Source organism: Jaculus jaculus, chromosome 6 (genome assembly GCF_020740685.1).
Source record: "Jaculus jaculus isolate mJacJac1 chromosome 6, mJacJac1.mat.Y.cur, whole genome shotgun sequence".
NCBI classification, from domain to species: Eukaryota; Metazoa; Chordata; class Mammalia; order Rodentia; family Dipodidae; genus Jaculus; species Jaculus jaculus.
In genome coordinates, this window is record NC_059107.1 from 155,840,174 (window position 1) to 155,861,476 (window position 21,303).

A 21,303-nucleotide genomic window follows, 5' to 3' on the forward strand; every position below is an offset into this window, starting at 1 on the left:
GCCCAGATTTCCTGTTTCCTGGGAAATGTGTGGGCCTTAAGCTGGACTTTGTATTTTATATCTGCAAATAAATCACATTTGTCTTATATATAGGGAAAGCCGGATGGCAAAAACAAAAGTTTTTAAAAAATGCCAGGCCTCCACAACTTATTTATTTTCTGACTTACATTGAGCCAGTTATCCACCTTATATATTTTGTAGACTTTCTGAATAAAGTCGAGTTCTCTTTTTCCACAGAGAAGTGTATGTCCTGGACTGTTTTGTGTGTGTTCTGAATGAATGGCCTGAAGTGGGTGGTCAGGGCCCTTTGGGGGGTGGGCGGCTAAACCCCCATCACTAGCATGGGTGGAGATGTGAAAGGGAAGAGTATCACCCAGCTGAAATTCAGAATAAATTCCACTCATACAGTCCCACCCCAAATGGAAAAGTCCTGGACATCAGATGGGTCTTTCTGGTACTTCCATGAAGTCTGATTTTCTGACGTCCAGGTGGAAATCTTTCCTCATATTCTGGAAGGCCTACAAGGAAGCCAGAGAAGTAGCTTGCTCAGCCCATCAGCAGATCTCAGCCTAGTCTCTTTTTTTTTTTTCCCTTATTTATTTTTTTCTCAAATTTTATTAACATTTTCCATGATTATAAAAAATATCCCATGGTAATAACCCCCCTCCACTTTCCACTTTGAAATTCCATTCTCCATCATATCACCTCCCCATCTCAATCAGTCTCTTTTATTTTGATGTCATGATCTTTTCCTCCTCTTATGATGGTCTTGTGTAGGTAGTCATCAGCCTAGTCCTGAGTCTCATATTCATTATGTCAACACCACCACCACCACCACCACCCCCGCCGCCCCTGTGCCGGCCCTCTCGGGGCTGAGGAGAGGCACTGTGGTCTTTGGTAAGGCTGGAACCCCACGTGCATGCTCCTTAGCACTTAGGGTTTGTTGCAATCTCTGTAAAATGAAGGAGCTATAGGGACACAGACCAGGAAAAACAAAACAAAAACCCTGAAAGGGCTGCAAGGTTTAAGAGTAGGACACAGTTGGACATGGTGGTGCACGCCTTTAATCCCAGCACTTGGGAGGCACAGGTAGGAGGATCACCATGAGTTCAAAACATAGTGAGTTCCATAGTGAGTCAGCTTGGGCCTACCTCAGAAGACCCTACCTCAGAAGAACTAAAAAAAGAAGAGTGAGAAAGAGGACTGGAGTGAGAAGCACGTGTGGCTGGGGAAGAGATGGTGGAACAGAGTCGGAGAGCCAAGAGCCAAACCACATAGCTTGGCTGGACCCACAGAGCTTTCTCTCCTGAGGCTGGGGCTCTGCCAGGACTCTATCCTGAAATGCTGAGCTCAGGCCTACAGCATGGGCAGCAGGAAGCCGAGGGGAGGGACAAGTGGGCTGTTTCCCTCTAGGTGGCTGGGATTTTCCCCCACCCACGCTGCATTCTCTACATTCCAGTCAGCAACAGGCCAGGCCTCAGAAAGGCATTCAGAGGGGAGGGAAAGTGCCATGCCCAGTAAGTACCCTTGTCCCAGGCTTCCTGGTGCCCAGGTTCCTAGGATGGAGCATGGGCTCAGGCGAGAAGAGACCCAGAAGAAAGGTTTCCTAATTCTCTTCAATGTCCGGGGAATCAGGGCTTGAACCCAATGTCTCCTCTTCTAGGTGACGAACCCTTACTTACTTTTCTGCAGACCCAGTCGCCTACAGAAGGGATCCATCTAACTGGTGGCTGGGAGGATGGAGGCACTGTCCAGTGAGGACCTGGAACCTGACCAGTCTGACACCGTGAACGCCATCCCATGATCTACGTATCACACACAGGGAAAGGACAGACACCCCAGCTCATGACCACTATACCCCACACACATGAAGTCGGGTGGGAAAAAAACTTCACCTGTAGGCAAGAGAGATTTCAATACAATCTATATTATTTCATATATATTTCTTTCTCATTTTATTTGCTCATTTCTGTCACGCATTTAAAATGTCACAGAGACCAAAATAGAGCGGCTTTCTGATGGAACTCATGGCAGTCATACGACGAGATACAAAACTAGGGGACTCTGTCCTTTCATACATCATACAATTAATTTTCAAGTATTTTTTATGTACAAAGAGCTACTCTATCTGGAAAAAAAAAATTTAAAAAAAAGAGAGACAAGATAGGTTATGCATCCTATGGAGGAGGAAATCGCAGTCGGGCACAGGTTCCCATCCCATGTCATTGGGAACCACTAGTTCCCTGCCACTGAGCACCCCGAGGCCAGGCCAGGGTGGGCAGGGCCCGTGGGGACAGGAATCAGCTGCACGCTTTGGCCTAAGAGGAGAGGAAGAGTCAGAAACAGACTGGTGAGCAGACGTGGGAGGGAGCCAGAGTCACTCCCGAAAGGGCTCACACCCGCCAGCCACCATCCTGGACAGCTCAGGACTAGGTGGGACTGAAAGCTGGCCCTGTGGTAGCCCACATGCAGGCCTCTGGGTCACAACGAAAGAAGGAAGAAGGCAGGGAATGTTGCTGGGATGCAAGTGTCCCATGAGGACCCTCCCCACAGAGCCCAGCGAGGGAGCCTGTTGGTTCTAGGAGTACCAAAGGAAGGTCACAGAGCCGGCCCCTTCCTGCTCCCTCACTCCACCCTCTTCTCAAGGCTACAGCAACTCTGACCCAGGCACTGCCCGGGTCCACTTGCCGGGAGCTCTGCCCGCACGAGGAGTATGTGCTGTCCTCCCTTGAAGTTTCTTCTTAGGCCAGTGACTGGCACAGGCTCACCTGCCTGGGGCTCTGGCCCTGGAAAGAGGCTTGGGATATGGGTGTGCAGAGGCTAGGGGAGGGGATGGGTGGTCCCAGCCATTCCTGAGGCCTGGCCAAGCGTGCCTGGCCCAGTGTTGCAGGATCCTGAGTGCCAGCAGCTTAACAAGAACCCCCGAGGTGCCTGGGCCAGTGGGGACTTGGAAGGGGGCTTTCGTATTTGACTAAGGCACAGAAGAGATGGGCTGGGGCCCCATGTAGCCAGAGGACCCAGGGGTGGGGTGGGGGATTTTCTGGGATTATGCCCTACCTCAGCCTCCACTACATGGCAATCCCTCCTGGCATCCCTGAGGTTTCAGGAATGTGGAGGCTCAGACCTTCCCCTGACCTAGGAGGGAGAAGCCTTGGGGAGAGGCCAGGACCAGCAGAGGCTCTGGCTGCTCCATGGAGGAGCCCCTGGAGCAGTCAGGAAGTGGGGGGGGGGGGCTCTACCCCACCTATCAAGAGCAGGACCTAAGTGAGAGGGCAGTATGGGCTGCTGGCTATCCTTGGCAGGCCAGAAGGAAGGGTAGGAGGCAGGCAGAGTGGCCACAGTGAGGACACCAGGGGTCCGGAGGCCCCTGCTTCACCAGAAGGACCTACAGGCACTGACGCCCCTTACTAGCTGGGTCCCAAGGCTCCTGGGGCCTGGCTCTGATGCTTGCAGCATGCCAGTCCTGAATTGGGAGGGAGTCCCCAGAGCATCCATGTCCCTCTGCCTGGAGCCAGGCAGATCTCACAGACAAGGTGGGGCACACACGCGAAGAGCCGAGGTTGGGGTATTGCACGGTGTGGGGGTAGGCTATGTCTTGTTGGGGAGGGGGCTTAGGCTGTAGCTGCTGGTCCACACACAAGCATTTGGGCCCAGGCATGGCTGGTACTGGGGTATCCCCAGTGCAGAGTGGGCAGCAGAAGCATGGAACTGCGGCCAATGTCCTCTGCTCCAACCCCAGGGCTGGCCACATCTACATATTCCTGGAGGCCTGTGGGGAGTCTGGGCTGCCCCTGGTGCAGACAGCCTAGGCCTGGTTCCTCTGGAAGAGATATGTGAGTGTTTCTTTCTGGTCCAATAAATAAAGGGCAAGGGCAAAGCTGAGGCCACTCCTTCCAGCGCCCGCACCTAGAATTCGTCATCAGAGCTGAGCAGCAGCGTCTTTTCATTGTCACGGGCGCCGCTGAGGCTGTGGGAGCGGGAGAGGCCGTGGGCACCGCCGCGCCAGGTAGGCCCCGGCTCCAGCGTGGACTGCTGCGTGTACTGCTGGTAGGCGGGCGAGAAGTTGTGGATGGCGTCCTGAACGATGTCATGTGGGTTCATGGTCTCCTTGAGGCTGCTGGAGATGCTCTTCATGGGAGCACAGCGGCCTGTGGGGGAGGCGGGCGGAGTGAGGGGCCAGGACAGGGACGATGAAGACTCCTGGGAGAACCCCCACCCTGCGACTATCACTCAGCCTCCACCCCCCCCCCCGGGACAGGGCACGTGAAAGGGACAGGACTGTAGCGACTGCGGCTGGACAGTGGCAGTGGGGAGCCCACAGGGAGCCCGGTCAGAGGGAGAAAGGCACCCCTGGGAGCACAGGGAAGCTGCAGGCAGTGTGTGTGGCTCGCCCTAGACCCCACGGGGCCAGACCTTGGCTCCCACCCGGAAGGACTCTTCTATGGGACTGAGCCAAGCACAGAGGCCTCGCACGCCGGGCTGGCCCCCTGGCTGTTCCTCTGAAGGGTGGGGAGCTCTCTGCCCTCCCTGTCATGATGTGCCCCATAAGCTCAGGGGGAAAAATGACCCAGGCCACCAAGCCAAGCTGGTCTGCCAATCCGGGGCTTGTGACTCATAGCAGAGTCTCCCATTCTGTTTTCTCTGCTTCTGAAACACTGCTACACGCCAGGACAAAAGCTGACAAGCACTACAAAGGACGGCCGTCCGCAGGTGGGTGCTCTGGGCTCTCCCACCCAGGGGTGTCTCCCAGGAGGAGACAGGGACACAGATGTACACAGAGGCATGCCGGTGACAGGACCAGGACAGACGTGCAGGGTGGACGTGCAGACAGCAGAGAGAGACCTACCGTAAGGGCCGTATGTTGGCACTACCCGCGGCCAAACCGGGGGCAAATGCAAGGCAAAGGGGCGGGGAGAGAAGCCGGAGGGATAGAGAAGACAAGAGACAGCTGAGTGAACGGTGCCTGCCCGCCCCAGGCCCTGCTAACACCTCCCCGATGCTGGGCACCCGGTCCTCTACGGCTGCCCAGAAAGTCAGGGGTGATTTCACCCCTAGTGCTCATGCTAATGGGTCACTTGATGCAGTGGGAGTTCTCTCTCCTCATCTGAGCCGTCCCCACCTTCACCACCCCCAGGCTTGGCTGCACCTGCACCACAGCCCAACACACAGGGCTACAGAAATCGAGGCTCTGAGGGGAACCTCAGAGCAGAGCTGGCTCAGCACCCCAACCTGACGTGAAGCTGAGAGAAGCCGGGGCCTTGGTTAGAGGACACACACAGCCTACAGCAGCCGCAGCTTGCCCTGAGCAGGTTGTACTCCAGCTGCACTGTTTCTTCCTGAACCTCTAACTGGTGGCAGGGGTGGGTGTCTGAGGGACAATGTGTAGAATGCCAGCCTGGGCCATCAGCAGACAGCTTCTACAAGAATGGTTCTCTGGCCGCAGCCCAGCTTGCTCCTTCTAGTGGTCTGGTTCCAGTCCCCAGAGTGGTATCCCCAAGCACATACTGTCAACCCAGGCCCAAGGGACATGGGTTAGTGTTGGCCGGATTCTTGCCACCCCCGCGGGGCCCAGCAGGAAGCAAGGGGCACCAGCCAGCTAGTAACTTGAAACAGGGAAGGGGCCATCAACCAGAGTGCGGCCACTGGTATGCCGAGAACCGTGCCCAGCAGGCATGAGGCCTCTTCAACCAGGGCAGGAGCAGTGGAGGGAGTGAACAGGGAGCCCTGTGGCTGCAGACCCCTGCCAGCCGGCGCAGGGGCCTGTGGTGGATGTTGGACCTGCAGAAGTAGGTTTCTTGCCTCCAGCCATGGGGAAAAGCTGACATCTCCAAGGACAATGCCTTGGACAGGAGGCCTCCTCTCCCAGGCCCTTCCATCTCTCCTACTGGGCATGCCAGCTTCCTCTTCCTCCTCTGGAAACAGGCCCAGCCTCCTCTCCCCCGCCCTCTAAGCCCAAGGATTCTACAGGCAACTACACATCCCTATCACTCACCACCAGGGAGTTCACCCCAATAACACAATCACAGCTCTCACACAGACCCTGACCAATCACAGAGGAGAAAAGTTCCCCCAAGGCCACCTCCTGTGTGTCCTGGGCTGTTAACCACAGATCTAGCAAGAAAGGTTAGAGGTATAAAGGAATGCATTGAAAAGCTACTGCCTTCTGACCCTGCTTCTTACAAGTAAGCAGGGCTGCTATTTGAAGAACTTTACAGGGCTGGAGAGATGGTTTAGCAGTTAAGGGGCTTACCTGTGAAGCCTAAAAACTCATGTTCGAATCTCCAGACACAGACGCACACATTTGGAGTTCATTCACAGTGGCTGAAGGCACTGGCACACCCATTCTCTCTCTCTCTCAAATTAATAATAATAATAAAAACTTTACAGAGGCCAGAATTAAAGGGCAAAACAAGTATCGTGAACCATGTTGGGTACTGGGAGTTCTTAGGAATTTATTTATTCCGACTCTGTTATAATTTCTTCTTCTTCTTTTTTTTTTTAAGGTAGAGTTTTGCTCTAGCTCAAGCTGACCTTGAATTCACTCTATAGTCTGAGACTGGCCTTGAGCTCACAGCAATTCTCCTATTTTGGCCTCCCAAATGCTGAGATAAAAGGTGTGTGCCACCATATCTGGCTGCTCTTTTTTTAAAAAAATTATTTATTGAGAGGAGACAGAGAATGGCACCAGGGCCTCTTGCCACTATAAACACACATAAGATATATGAATCACTTCATGCATCTGCCTTTTACATGGGTACTGGTGATTTGAACCTAGGCTGGTAGGCTTTACAAACAAGTGCCTTTTAACCACTGAGCCATTACCATTTCCCCAGCCCCCTTTTTTCTTGTTTGGTTTTTTGTTTTGTTTTGTTTCCCAAGGTAGGGTCTCAGGCTGACCTGGAATTTACTATGTATTCTCAGGGTGGCCTCAAACTCACAGCAATCCTCCTACCTCTGCCTCCCAAATGCTGGATTAAAGGTGTGTGCCACCATACCCAGCTTGATTTTGTTTTTATTTATCTTATTATTGTTATTATTATTATTATTATTTTGGTTTTTCAAGGTAGGGTCTCTAGCCCAGGCTGACCTGGAATTCACTACAAAGTCTCAGGGTGGCCTCAAACTTATGGTGATCCTCCTACCTCTGCCTCCTGGGTGCTGGGATTAAAGGTGTGCACTACCACGCCTGGCTAACCCAGCTTGATTTTGTTGTTGTTGTTTATTTTTCTTTATGTATTTGAGACACAGACAGAGAGAGAGAAAGGGGCAGAGAGAGAAAGAATGGGCGTACCAGGGCTTCCAGCTACTGCAAACGAGCTCCAGATGCATGTGCTACTTTGTGCATCTGGCTCAAGTGGGTTCTGGGGTAATTGAGTCTTGAACAAGGGGTCCTTAGGCTTCAGAGGCAAGCACTTAACCACTAAACCATCTCTCCAACCCTTTTCTTTTTCTTTCTTTTATTTCTTCTTCTTCTTCTCCTTTTTTTTAGGCAGGGTCTCACTTAAACCTAGGCTGACCTGGAACTCAGTCTGTATAGCCCAGGTTGGCATGAACTCACTGAAATCGTCCTACTTTAGCCTCCCAAGTGCTGGGATTATAGGTGTGAACTACCAGGTCTGATGTTTTTTCAAGACAGGAACTCTCTATGTAATCCAGGCTGGACTTGAACTCATGGCAACATTCCTGCCTCAGCCTTTCAGTACTGGGATAACAGGTGTATTACTTTCTTTCCATATCATTTCTGGGTTTCCATATGAGACCCACTGCAAGACAAGGGTGGACTTAGCTTCTAGGACCAAATTGGGGGTCCTCCTTGGCCCTGACCATGGTGGCCCCTTTCCTACTACAGATGAGGGCCAGGCCCCGCAAGATACTGGGCAGCAGGAGTCCTACAATGTGACGCACCAGAGGCTCTGGAACCCCCTTCCTCGGCAGAGGGCTGCCCCAGGGGCCTAGCGCGTACCTTGCGCATCCAGCCTCTTGTCAGCATAGACCTTGTAGGTGAAGGCGTGCCGCAGGGCCAAGGCTGCGAAGAACATTTCCACGCAGATGATGAAGTCCTGATAGCCGGCTGCCACGGTGCCCTCACCCACAGACACACGGGCCGAGTGGATCTTGGGAATGGCCCCACACTTCTCCAAGATAGCCAGCAGCATGCCTGGACAGGAAGGCACGGTCTAGCCCCAGACTGGACCCTGGCCAGACTCCTGGCTCCATGCAGCCCCACCCAAATGCCCACACAGCTAATGAGGTTGAAGGGGACTCGGTGGCTTCCGTGGAGCAGGATGGTGATACAAAATCAAGGCCTCTGGAAGCCCCACCCTCCTGGCTTCCTGACAGCCATAAAACTTGGACATCACCAATTATGCACTTTCTTGCAAGCCTCATCCCTCCCAAGTGTCCTCAGTGGCCGAGTGCCAGGCTCCCGAGAGCCTCTAGGTCAGCCCTTAGATCCTAGGGACACAAACACAAGGGGTAATGGGGCTCGGAAAGAAAGAGGCGCAGGGGCCATGGTCACAAGGCTGGGTGGGGGCAAACCTTGCCAGAAGGAGAGAAAGATGACGGACTTGACCATGAAGAACTTGAGCACAGGGCTGTAGGGGCTGAGCAGCTCCCGCGTGGCGAAGTAGAAGAGGAAGAGGGCGTAAAGGGCCAGGCTGACGGAGATGTTGTAGATGATGGTCACGTAGAGGTAGCCGCTGGTGACACTGGGGAACAGGCATGCTGTGGCTGGGACCACCCTGCTATGGCAGGTGGCTCCCTTGTCACCCTGCCCAAACTCTGTCCCCCGTGGTTCATGTCCATGCTCTTCAGCAGGGCACAATGAGGCAGCAGGGGATGGGACGGAGAAGCACACTGGAAGTGGGGTGCAGGTGTGCCAGCAGGTGTGCCAGCCTTCTGCTCAGCTGCACTCATGTGGGGCCCTGCTGAGGGGCTCCTCCCTGGCAGGGAAGCCAGGCCATGCTGGAGGGCCTCATGCCTGGCAACAAGTGGTCTAGTGGGTGAACCTGAGCCTGCTGCGCTTCCACATCCCTTCAGTGGGCTTCCCGCCCAGGCAGCGCTGTGGCAGGGGTCACAGGCAGTGTGAGGGAAGCATGGAGCCAGGAGTGTGGCCCCTTTTGACGACCCCAAGTGAAACACATGGGAACTTTATACTCGGACTGGCTGCTCCTTCCCTCTCAGCCTGCCTTACAGTAGTCCCCACCCCACTGAGGCTTGCCCGTTGGCACTGCTGTGAAGCCTGAAGGTGAAATGACTAGCTCAGGAGCTCCTGGACTGGCACTGCCAGGCTCAGGCTCAGGCTCAGGCTCAGAAAGTCAGCTCAGGAGGGTCACAGTCACAGGGCCTGTGTGGGTAGGATACCACCCCTGTGCCAATACTCTACCCACAGGTCCAAGGGAGGAGCCTTGCTTACTCGAAGTCACCATCCCGGTACTTGCCGAAGGCCTGGAGGACAACGGTGCTGACAGCCATGAGGGGCTTCACCACGCAGAACTGCAGGGTGGCCTGTTTGAGGAGACAGAACAGGGTGGGCTGGGGGGGGGGCGTGCAGAAAAAGCCCCTCCTCTGGCAGCTGGACCTGGGCTGCATGCTGGACAGAGGGAAGGCCTGTGTCCTGCTGCTAGGGGACTGCTGCTGTCTGCAGGAGGAGGACACAATTCCCGAGGACGCTGGGGATGCAAGAACCAACGATGCAGGGCCGAGTGGACCAGGAGGTAGGTGACATCTCAAAGAGGCTCTCAGAGGGGAAGGCCTTCAGGAACATGGCAGGGGACAGGCTCCGGCAGAGGAAGCAGCTCTCACACAGCTCTGCTTGTCATGCAGGCACAAGGCCAAGGGCCGGGACTGGGCACTGGAGACACAGCGGCTTCTGTGTGCTAAGCAATCCACTCTGCCCCATGGGCATCAGGTGGGCGAGGGCCACCTCCCATGCTCTCAGCTAACTCCCCAGCCTCATGCTCGGTCCTGGGCCAGTGTTTCTGTTGGGCTGGGGTCTGACTTGGCTGGAGATGATGTACAGGCACAGCAGGTGAGAAGAGGCATGCCCCCTCGGGTCCTGCAGTTCTGAGTGGTGTCAATTAAGACAGCACTGGCCTCTGAGTGACACAGCCATCTGGTGAAACAGACATAACCAACCCACACCACAGGGTTGCAGCTGTGAGGGCAGAGAGCCACAGAACATCCTTGAAGTTGCCCACTCCATCTGTAGTCCACGATTCCTTAGCCAGGCTCCACGGTTCATGCAAACCTGAGGGGTAGCTGGCACCCACAGAATCCCTACACTGACCACAGATCTAAAAGCAGCCAACCTAAGCCAGAGGCCTTTCCCCCCTTGAGGAGGAGGGAGTGGGCAAGTGAGAGACTCCAAATACAGAGGCTGAGCCATTATAGCTCCAGATGGAGCTGGGGGTGGAGCAAAGAAGGCAGCCTGGGACCCCACTGAAGACCTGACCAGAGGGGAGCCACAACCAAGGCACATGTGACAGGGGCAGAGCTTTGGTGCTGCTGACAAAAAGCCGGACAGCACTCCCTGGCCACAAGACCCACCCGGAGGAAGTGGACTGACACCCTTCAGGGAAAAGAGAAGAGTGGAGGTCACACCACAGCGCATGGTGAGCCCTGTGACATGAGCTCTTCTATCACCCCAGCCTGACGTTTGCAGGCCAGGACGGATGTCAACATCACATGCTATATGGGCGTGCTGCCACACGCCTTTAATCCCAGCACTTGCATGGTAAAGGTAGAAGGATCGCCAGGAGTCTGAGGCCACCCTGAGACTACATAGTGAATTCCAGGTCAGCCTGCGCTACAGTGAGACCCTAGGTCAAAAAAAAAAAAAACAAAACAAAACAAAACCACCACAACAAAAAAGACCACATGCTATAGTGAGGGGTGGGGGAGTGACATCAAAATGGGAGACTAGTAACAAACAAGAGACTCTCAGGGGAGGGGGAGGGAGGCTGGTGGGAGGGGATTATGATCAGGGTATATTGTCTATATGTATAGAAGTTTGTCAATAAAAAGTTTTTAAAAGCCAGGCATGGTGGTGCACACCTTTAATCCCAGTGCTTGGGAGACTGAGGTAGAAGGATCGATGTGAGCTCAAGGCCACTCTGAGATTACACAGTAAATTCCAGATCAGCCTGGGCTAGAGAGCAAGACCCTATCTAGATAAATAAGAAAAAATAATAATAATCACAAGCTGGTTCCAGAAGTGGATATTTCTTTCCAGAGCTCGGTTGGGCTGGGATGAGACCGCTGTTTCCGCAGTCTCTCCTTCCCTCTTTCATGTGGTGTAGGGGACAGAACTCAGGGCCTCACACATGTCAGGCAAGCACTCTACCGTGGACCTTGAGCTTCAGCCAGGAATTTCTACTTCTAACAAGAGTTCCCAAGGACTCAGGCCCCCCGGGAGCCTTCCTGTGCGCCACCGTCCCTCATCACCCCTCCCTGCCCGCGCAATGAGGCTCGGGAGCAGAGCATCGGAGCCCACTGGGCTGGGAAACTATTTGTAACTGGGCGCTGGTGACGCCAACTTGAGGTCATGAGATCAAAACTTTGTAGACAATATAATCATCAAGCAAGGCTGAGTCACAGCTGGGCCTGGAACCTGGCCGGCTGACCACGTAAACAAAGGCTTGACAGCCCCACCCAGGACCAGGACAGCTTTAACCCTTCCCTGTATTTTGGGGGGGGGGATCCTGAAGCATCTCCAGGAGGCAGAGCCAGGAGCAGAGAGCGACCCCTCATGGCCATGTCTGCAGGGACTGTGTGGGTGGTCTCTGCACAGAAGCTGGAGTTAGAATGGCCTCAGATGGGCTGTGATGCCTGGGCTGGGATGTCATTGCCCTCTTGACTTTTTTCTTTTCTTTTTGAGGCAAGGTCTCACTCTAGCCTAGAATGGCCTGTAATTTACTATGTGGCCATGAACTCACAGTGATCCTCCTATCTAAGCCTCTGGGAATAAATGTATGTGCCGCCACACCAAGCTCCCTCTTGACTTTTTGGCTATACTAGAGGGGTTGACAGAGGCCCTATGGAGGCCAACGGCAGATCATGAAGACTGGGTGTGGTACCCTCAGACTCACCATTCAAGGAGGTACCCTGAATGTGCCATTGCTGTGTTAAAGGCTTATATCAATTACCTCATCTGTTTCTAACAATCTTCCCTTGAGACAAGTATCAGCACACCCATTTCACAGAAGGTTAAACCAAAGCTTAGAGAGGTTAAGCAAACGATCTAAGGTCATAGTCAAATAAGAAGCTGGGTTCAAACTCAGATGGTCAGATACCTAGGCCCAGGCACTTTACACCACCTCTAGCCAGGCTATAGTGGCCAAGGAAACCAGAAGCCACTGCACTGCCAACTGAGAATGTGGGAATAGGGCAGAGAGACCACGACCACACAGGCCTGTCTGCTATGTGTCATATTAAGGAAGCCCTTCCACCTGTAGTCACAGTGACTAGTTTTTTACTGAGTAAAATCCCCAAGTTGTTTCCTCTGATTTTCATATACATCAAGACTTGGGGGCGTGTGTGTGTGTGTGTGTGTGTGTGTGTGTGTGTGTGTGTTGATTTTTTCTCACTCTAGTTCACACTGACCTGGAACTCATTCTGTAGCCCCAGGCTGGCCTCAAACTCATCAAGCCTCCTACCTCTGCCTCCTGAGTGGACTAAAGGCACGTGCAACCACAGCCAGCAGGATGCTCGCTTTTGTCCGAGCACATGCTGCTAACAGCGCGCCTCCAGTAAGCTTGGGGACCTCCACACGTGGGGCCCAGGTGGCCTGCAGCAGGGGCTCCTCCCTAGGAAGCAGACCTGGACTGGGGCTCCGAGCCTGCTCCTCCGGGCTTGGGGCACAGCTGGGCACACACCTGTTTGCAGAAGCGTAGGAATCCGATGGAGTAGGTTTTTCCCCAGAGGCAGCATGTGCCGTACATGCAGCTGGACCTGGAAGAGACAAGCATGGGGACTGTGAGGAGGAAATGTGGAGCCTTCCTCCCTATTAGGCAGTCCAGGCACCCAGCTGGGGTAGCTTTTGAACCCCGGGAGAGGTAGCAAGGCGTCTGAATGAGTGGTAGGTAGTGAAGGAAGCAGGCTTCCCTGGCCAGAGGGTTGGGGACACACAAACCAGGAAACACAAGCAGGAAAGGACAAGGGTGACAAGAGGAAAGGAGAAGTCCCAGAGAGACCTGGCCTTGGTTAGGAAAAGTAGGCAAGCACAGCAGGTCAACTTCATGGGCAGAAATGGTCGGTGTGTCCAGCTGGGAGGCCACCGTGTGGGCTTGGGGGCTGCCATACTCACTCGATGGCCTTCCCCCTGATCTCGGACATGATGGAGCTCTCTCCTCCCAGGTACTCGTAGCACAGGCTCAGGAAGTTATAGATGACCAGGGCTGCGGGAAGTCCAGAGGAGAGTACTCAGACCAACAGAAAGGACCGACGAACAGCTGGTGGGGCCAGAATGGCAAGGGAAGTGCCACAGCCACATGCAGCAGCAGTAGCAGAGGAGCCTTGGGGGACTAGCCACAGTTACCCGCCTTCTGTAGGGTCTAAGTTCAAACAGGCAGTCATACTGTCAGGCAAGCCACCCTGCTCGGTGGTGATACCCCAAGACACCAGAGTGACAACCACAGATTTGGTGTGACAGAGGGGGCTGAGAGCAGGGGGGACCTGGGAGGGCTGGCAGTGTGCTTGCTCCGCAGGGAAATGACACTTATCTATTGCCTGGGTGTTATAGATCGCAATTTTACAAGACAGTGAAGGGGGCCGTGGGAGAAATTCTAAACAAGGATGAGGACAGAGCTGCACCCACCCCACAGCCTGCAGCAGCATCTGGCGTACGCACAGCTGACAGGACACGAGAAGCGCCCAGAATACAGCGCAGGTGCCTGGGACGAAGCACGGTGCGCTCACTCTGAGTCAGGGAAGCCTGACACCCTGACATCGTCGCAGAGACCCCAGATCTGTAGCAGAAGCTCTCAGCGTGAGGGTCTGTGCCAGAGGATTTCTGTCGGGCCAGCTCCACGAAGGCCTGCCCGCAGGGTGCCAGAAGCCCACAGATGGGTGGCACCGAGGGAGGAGAGGGCACTGTAGTCACTATCAAGATGGGAAGAGGGTGAAGGAAGAGCACGCTGAAAGCACAGGAAGCGGGATGGTGTTCAGAGAGGGGTGCGGGCGGGGAGAAGAGCGCCCCCATGGGGCGCCACAGCAACCTGCGGAGACCCTGTCCCTCCCTCCCACAGCCCTGCGGCCGTCCTCCAAGGCTTCCCAGCGTCAACCACCTCAACTCAACCAACGCTGAGGGGGTAAATGGCAGAGGGACAGGCCTGGGGCCTAGCTCCAGGGGAGGTGCGGGGCAGGCCATGGGCCTATTCTGTCTGTCCTCACCGAGTGTACCCCCCTGAGGCAAACTCTTCCAACGCTTCAGGGGCCTGAGACTGTCAGCCCCTCTCACCAAGTGGTTCCTGTGATCCACTCCTGAGGATTTGGAACCTGAGCTCACATCCTTTCCCTTCCTGTGTCACAAGATACATGACATTGGTGCACACCTGCGTTCCTGGTCAAGCCCTCGCCATATCCTCCTCTGTATATGGCTGCTTGGTACCATCAAATTTCACCCACCTCTCAGGTAAAGAAAAGAGTTTCTTTCTTTCTTTCTCCTCCCTTCCTCCTTTCCTTCCTTCCTTCCTTCCCACCCTCTCTCCCTGTTTCCTTTCTTCCTTTCTGGTCTCACTCTAGCCCAGGATGACCTGAAAGCCATTAAGACTCTTCTACCTCAGTTTTCTAAGCGCTGGCATTAAAGGCATGAGCCTTCACACCCAAACAAGAGCTTCTGGGGGCTATGGCTCACATTTGAAGCCCTGGGTTCCATCCCCAGCACTAAAAATAGGCTTGGGCTGGAGAGATGGCTTAGCAGTTAAGGCACTTGCCTGCAAACCCTAAGGAGTCATGTTCAACTCTCCAAGTCCCACATAAGCCAGATGCACTAAGATGAGGCAAGTGCAAGGTCGCAGGAGGGGGTGTATGCATCTGGAATTGGATTGCAGTGGCTAGAGGCCCTGGCATGCCAATTATCTCCCCCACATACATACACACACATAAACAGACATTTTAAAAAAAATGGCCAGTCTGTTGGAAACAAACAAAAACCAGGCTTGGTGGTACTTGTCTATAATCTTAGCACTTGGGAGGTAGTGGCAAAAGGATCACAAGTTCAAGGTCATCCTTGGGCCAGCCTGGGATATGAGACCCTGTCTTAAAAAAAAAAAAAGACTCCAAAGTGCTTTGGGGCCAGCCAGTCAGGAAAATACCAATTTGCTGAGTTTCCTTCAAAGAATTGTAAATCAATAACGGATGGGCTCAACGATTTTCTGAGGAGACAGGAATCAACCAGCCAAACCTGACCTCCTGACTGGACAAACCCATCCCCTTGCTAGGAGAATACAGACCCACACAGAACACAGGCCAGCCTCAGCAAAGGAGTTTACACTGGACGTCAAAACATGAAAAGAGCAGAGAGGCTGGCACATGGTGAATCAGGAGTGGGGTGCTGAGGCAGCAGGCTTACTGCCCTGCCGCCCTCTGATCACGGTTACAGGCCCGGTCCCCAGAGAGGTCCCTCTGCCTCCTGAATATACACCACAGCCTGCATGTCAGGCCCTGTGCCAGGCCTGGGGAACACAGCAGTGACCACAGGCCCCGCAGTCAGGTCAGAGGGAAGAGATGGTCTCTCTCCCTCTTACTCTGGACATCAGGTACCTAGAACTTTCTCCTTCTAGATTCCAGCCTCACCTGGCACTATGTAGGCAAAGATGACTTTAAACTTCCAATCCACCTGTCTCTTCCTTCCAAAGTATCGGGATAACAGCTGTGCAACACCACAGCCAGTTTTATGTGGTGCTAGAGATTGAACCCAAGGCCCCATGCAGGCCAGGCAAACACTCTACCAACTGAGTCATATTCCCAGTCCTGGATACCGTATCTTAAAATTAAGGCAAAAGCTTGCCATTAGGGGAGGAGGAGGATGGGGTTGACGGCAGGACTGAGATGCAACGTGGTCAACACGTCAGGGAGAACCCACACGGCCCCAGAGCAGCTCCCAGGAAGGAGTGTAGTTCAGTGTGGCCTCACACTTGTGGAGATCCTCTCGTGTCAGCTTCCCAGAGGCTGGGATCACGGGCATGTGCCACCATGCCCAGCTTGGAAGGAAGGCATCTTCAGAGCGTAAGGGTGAGCTTCGGCCAGTGGGAACATGTGTCAGAGACAGAACGGGGCTGCTTCTACCCAAAGCCCGAGTCTTCCTTTTCTCAGGAGCAGCTTCTCTAGCCAGGAGCTGCCAGGACAGGGAGCTGTAGACCAGGCCACTGCCACCCACCCAACCTCTCGGCTGTAGCCCCCATAAACCAACAACTACAACACACACCAGGGGCCCTGGACTTCGGAGAGAATCTGCTAAGGGGTTTCCTCTGGTCATTTCTGCCAGCAGCGCCCTGGTCAGGTGGCAGACATATCCATCTGTTCACTCAGTAAACACTCATTGGCACCTACTGTGTGCCATGCGCCATGTGCGGGGCAGATGGCCCTGGGAGCACCAGGCTGCTCCAAGCTCTCGGCAGAGCTCGTGGCCTCGCCCACCACGACACCGAAATCATCGGGTGATCTAGAGAGATGTGGGCTATCCTAGAGAACGAAGATGTGGCTAGAAAACAGAATTCTGTGTGCCGGCCACAGAGATCTGTTCTGCTCAGTGCACAGGGGCCTCAGCACTCCTCCCCCTCTTCACGGCAGGTGGCCATCTTGGGCAGTAACAGTACAATGTGCCACTCCCCTGGTGGACAAGAGACCAGCCCTGTGTAAATGTCCCCAGGTCCATGCTGCTCCCCCATGGCTCTCTGCCCTCTGCACACCTGCCTTTCTTCTTCCACCCCGAATGTTTTCTGCCCTGCCTCTTCCATTGCTCCTCAGAGCGCCTCGCTTCACCCAGCTCCTCTGAACTCTCATGCCTCCCATCTGTCAGAGCCGTGGCCAATGCACCACAATCATCACAGTTGCTTCTGGCAGCAAAGCAACCTACGGCTTTCCCATGGCCCATCAGCTTGCTTAAGTCATTTGAATCTGCCTAGGACTACTACTAGACCGTGTGAAGTCTGAACTCTGGGGCTGGGTATAGGTTCAGATCTCCCGGTACATAGGAAGCGGAGGCAGGAGGATTGCAAACTCAAGGCCAGCCTGGGCTCCATAGCATGACTATCTTGAAAAAAAAGTCTGACTTTGAAATGGGATGAAGGACACTGCATTCCTCCTGTTGCCCTCATACATGGAATGTCTTTCCCAATAGAGTTCCTACTTCTCTGAAAAGCTGGTCTTGTCCTCTCATTTACCAAGCCTGGCACAGAGCAAATCCCAGGGTCCAGAGACCCAGGTGGAAGTCTGGCCTCTCACCACTACAATTTGGGTCATCTCGGGCAAGTTTTGTGGCTACCTAAGCCCTGGTCTCACATTTGTGTAATGGGGATGGTAGCAGACAGTCCACCAGGTGACGGGGAGGTGAGAATGAGCTGGCGGTGAGGAAACAGCAATGGTAAACCAAAAACACCACATAAAAATCCCAACAAGCTGGGCGTGGTGTCGCACGCCTTAAATTCAAACACTCGGGAGGCAGAGGTAAGAGGATCGCTATGAGTTCAAGGCCACCCTGAGACTACCTAGTGAATTTCAGGTCAGTCTGGGCAAGAGACCCTACCTCAAAAAAAAAAAAAAAAAAAAAAAAAGACCAACAAAAAGCTGGGCATAGTGGTATACACCTTTAATCCCAGCATTGGAGAGGCTGAGGTAGGAGGATGGCCATGAGATGGGAGGCCATTCTGAGAATACAGAATAAATTCCAGGTCAGCATGGACTAGAGAAAGACCCTACCTCGAAAAAAAAAAAAAAAAATTCCCAACAAAGCCAGGCATGGTGGCATACACCTTTAATCTCAGCACTCTGGAGGCAGAGGTAGGAGGATCGACATGAGTTCAAGGCCATCCTGAGAATACACAGTGAATTCCAGGTCAGCCTGGGCTACATACATGCATACCCTATCTCCAAATAAATAAGTACCCTAGAAGATCCAACTGTGGTGGTACACACTTATAACCCCAGCAGAGGCAGAAAGATTCTGAGTTCTAGGCCAGCCAAGGACACACAGCAGGGAGGGAGGGAGGGAGAAAAAAGGACTCCAGAAGACCCTAGCTGGATTGTGTGTGGCAGCTCTGAGGCTGAGACAGGACAAAAGGAGAAAGTGGCTAAAAGCCTTTAAGTGTAGCCACTGCATTGTTATTTTCTAGAGCTTTAACACAGAACTTGGATCATAAGCCCAGTGTGGTGTCACAGATCTTTAATCCTAGCATGTAGGAGGCAGAGGAAGAGATAGGAGGATTGCTGTTACTTTGAGGCCACCCTGAGACTCTATAGTGAATTCCAGGTCAGTCTGGGCTAGAGTGAGACCCTACCTCAAAAAAAAAAAAAAAAAAAAAAAAAGAACTTGGCCCAGCTGAGGGCAGTAATGGTGTGTCCAGAGAATGCAGAGCTTTAGTGTGACTGTGGGGACAAAGACATCCTCTCGTTCTCTGCACTCAAGCCTGCCAGGTGAGAACCACGTGGTGCCCACCTGCAGCTTCATAAGCATGGCACAGGAAAGGCTCTGTGGGCTATAAAAAGTATTTTTTATATTGAAGAATGAGCCAACCAGAAGGTTCATTCTTCAATATAAAAAATAGTCAAAGCAGGCTGGAGAGATGGCTTAGTGGTTAAAGCGCTTGTCTGCGAAGTCTAAGGACTCATGTTTGATTCTCCAGATCCCACATAAACCAGATGCACAAGGTGAGGCAAGCAGGCAAGGATGCACATGCGCACAGGTGGTGCATGCATGTAGAGTTCAACTGCAGTGGCTGGAGGCTCTGGCGTGCCAATTCTCTCTCTCTCTCATTAAATAAAAAAACAGTCGTCAGGCGTGGTAGTGCATGCTTTTAATCCCAGCACCTGAGAGGCAGAGGTAGGATTGCCAAGAGTTCAAGGCCACCCTGAGAACAGAGTGAATTCCAGGTCAGCCTGGGCTAGAGTGAAACCCAACCTTGAAACACCAAAAAAGGGAAAAAAAAAAAAAAGTGAAAGATACTAGATATTTGAGGAGCGCTTCTAACACAAAAACCAAAACAAACAGATGCAAGGAGCCCAAGACTGAGTCGAAGCCTCCTCCCTGCGACTGGAAAAATCTATGCAGCCTGCTGGGGGAGAAAAGGTGTCAACGGTCATAACCCCACTGGACACTGCAAGCTATACAACCAGCCAGGCCTTGAAAGCAAGCAGTCAGACTGAAACAGAAGGGCTCCAAGAGAAACCCGCCAAGTGACAAAGCTGGCATTGACAAATTCACGCATCACTGCCTTCATGGAGAGAAGGGCTGCTTGGCTATTTTGTTTTTTAAGGCAGGGTATCACTCTAACCCGGGCTGGCCTTGAACTCATAGTAATCCTACCTCAGCCTCCGAAGTGCTAGGATTATAAGCATGAGATACATGCCTGGCTAGGGCTTGTTGGTTTGCTGTTTTTGTAATCCAATTGAAGTATTCAGGAAGAAATGAGTGACCAGCACATACAAAACAGAGCAAATCAAAAAGCCAGACAAGCAGCACATGAAGCAAAAGCTACATTTATCCAAGAAAAGGGACAGGAAGGCTGCGTGGACACACGCCTGTAATCCCAGCACACAGAAGGTAGAGGGAAGAAGGAGTGAAGCTGGATGCAGCAGCAAGTGTCTGTGAGACGGGCGGCCAGGCAGCCCAGTGCTCACAGCAGTAAGAAGAGGTTCTGCCTCAAACAACGTGGAAGGTAAGGACCAACACTTGGGGTTGTCCTCTGACCTCCACCTGTGCACCATGGCCATGTGCAGGCCTGTACTCACACACAAGAACTTGAACAGAGAGAGAGAGAGAATAAGGGAGGGGAAGGAGGGAAGAAAGGAAAAGAGCCAGCATGGTGGCACATGCCTGTAATCCCAGCACTCAGGAGGCAGAGGTAGGAGGATCTCCATGAATTCAAGGCCAGCCTGGGAATACATAGTGAAGTCCAGGTCAACCTGGGCTAGAAACCCTATCTCTAAAAATGAAAGAAAAAAAAACAAGAATGGAAAAGAAAAGGTTATGGGACAGTTTTCCTGGAAAGGTGACAGAAAGAAAAGGACACAGGTTCAATGCCCCAGATCCCACATAAACCAGATGCACATGGTGGCTCAGGTGTCGAGTTTATTTGCAGTGGCCAGAGGTCCTGCCATGTCCATTCTCTCTCCAGTCCCTCCCTGCCCCCCCCCCCGGCTCTCTCTCTCTCTAATAAATAAATATAAATAAAATATTTTTTTTAATGAGGCAGCTAAAGCCCGGGCGTGGTGCAGGCCTTTAATCCCAGCACTCGGGAGGCAGAGGTAGGACGACCACCATGAGTTCAAGACCACCCTGAGACTACATGGTACATTCCAGGTCAGCCTAGGCTAGAGTGAAACCCTACCTTGAAAAGAAAAAAAAAAAAAGAGGCAGCTGCATAGACTTAAGGATGGGCAAGCAGAGCAGAGACCTGAGTGGAGGTACAAAAGGGCCAGGTGGGGGTGAGGCCAGGAACACTGACTCAGACACTAAAAGCAGGTGAACTTGCAGCCCCGGCTTCAGGGCAGCTGTGTGCTGTTTGTAAACTCCCTGGGAGAAGCCAGGCCACAGACAATAGCGTTGCTAGGAGATGGTCTTCGCAGGGCAGCAGAGGACCTCTCTCCAGCGGGGAAGCTAGTTAGAGCAGGCGGGCACAACAAAGAGGTTTCTAGAGTGGGGGTGCTGCCCACCATCTGCTGCCATTCTGGAGCGCTGAGTGAGGACCCAGGGCAAGTTCCCTTTTCTCCCCACTGTTTGTTAGGCACCCCACCTTCAGAGAACAGCCAAGAAGAGGGAACCTACATTTGCTCCTAGTCTACAGGAGCCTTTCACAACTTCACGCAAGGAACGGCTTTTTGCTTCTGAAAGAACCAAGGAGGAGGCAGAGGTAGGAGGTTCACTGTGAGTTTGAGGCCACCCTGAGACTACATAGGGAATTTCAGGTCAGCCTGGGCTACAGCAAGACCCTACCTTGAAAAGAAAAAAAAAAAACTGGGCGAAAGCTGCTTCCAGGTGCCCACTGGAGGCTGGCACCTGCAGAGTGAAGGATGCTCAGCCTTATCCTTCCCCAGCCCAGAGGTTTCCCTGTTTCCAGGAACACCAGGCTCTAACGAGAGCCCCAG

At 53.2% G+C, this 21,303-nt stretch overlaps 1 protein-coding gene across 3 annotated transcripts in view; it reads right to left on the minus strand.

The window, feature by feature from the left end:
- Window positions 1–1,907: 1,907 nt before the first annotated feature.
- The window catches only part of Tmem184b (transmembrane protein 184B), a 60,796-nt gene continuing 41,400 nt past the window's right edge, over window positions 1,908–21,303 (minus strand). For 2 of the 3 annotated variants that reach the window (XM_045152433.1, XM_045152434.1), the window contains exons 4-10: window positions 13,307–13,397; window positions 12,876–12,951; window positions 9,416–9,507; window positions 8,539–8,708; window positions 7,964–8,158; window positions 4,847–4,867; window positions 1,908–4,148 (exon numbers count right to left, since the gene is read on the minus strand). In XM_045152433.1, the coding sequence (XP_045008368.1) occupies window positions 3,907–4,148; window positions 4,847–4,867; window positions 7,964–8,158; window positions 8,539–8,708; window positions 9,416–9,507; window positions 12,876–12,951; window positions 13,307–13,397 (887 nt within the window). In that variant the 3' untranslated portion in view covers window positions 1,908–3,906. The remainder of the gene's footprint in view (window positions 4,149–4,846; window positions 4,868–7,963; window positions 8,159–8,538; window positions 8,709–9,415; window positions 9,508–12,875; window positions 12,952–13,306; window positions 13,398–21,303) is intronic. The other variant, XM_045152435.1, reaches the window with a different exon arrangement.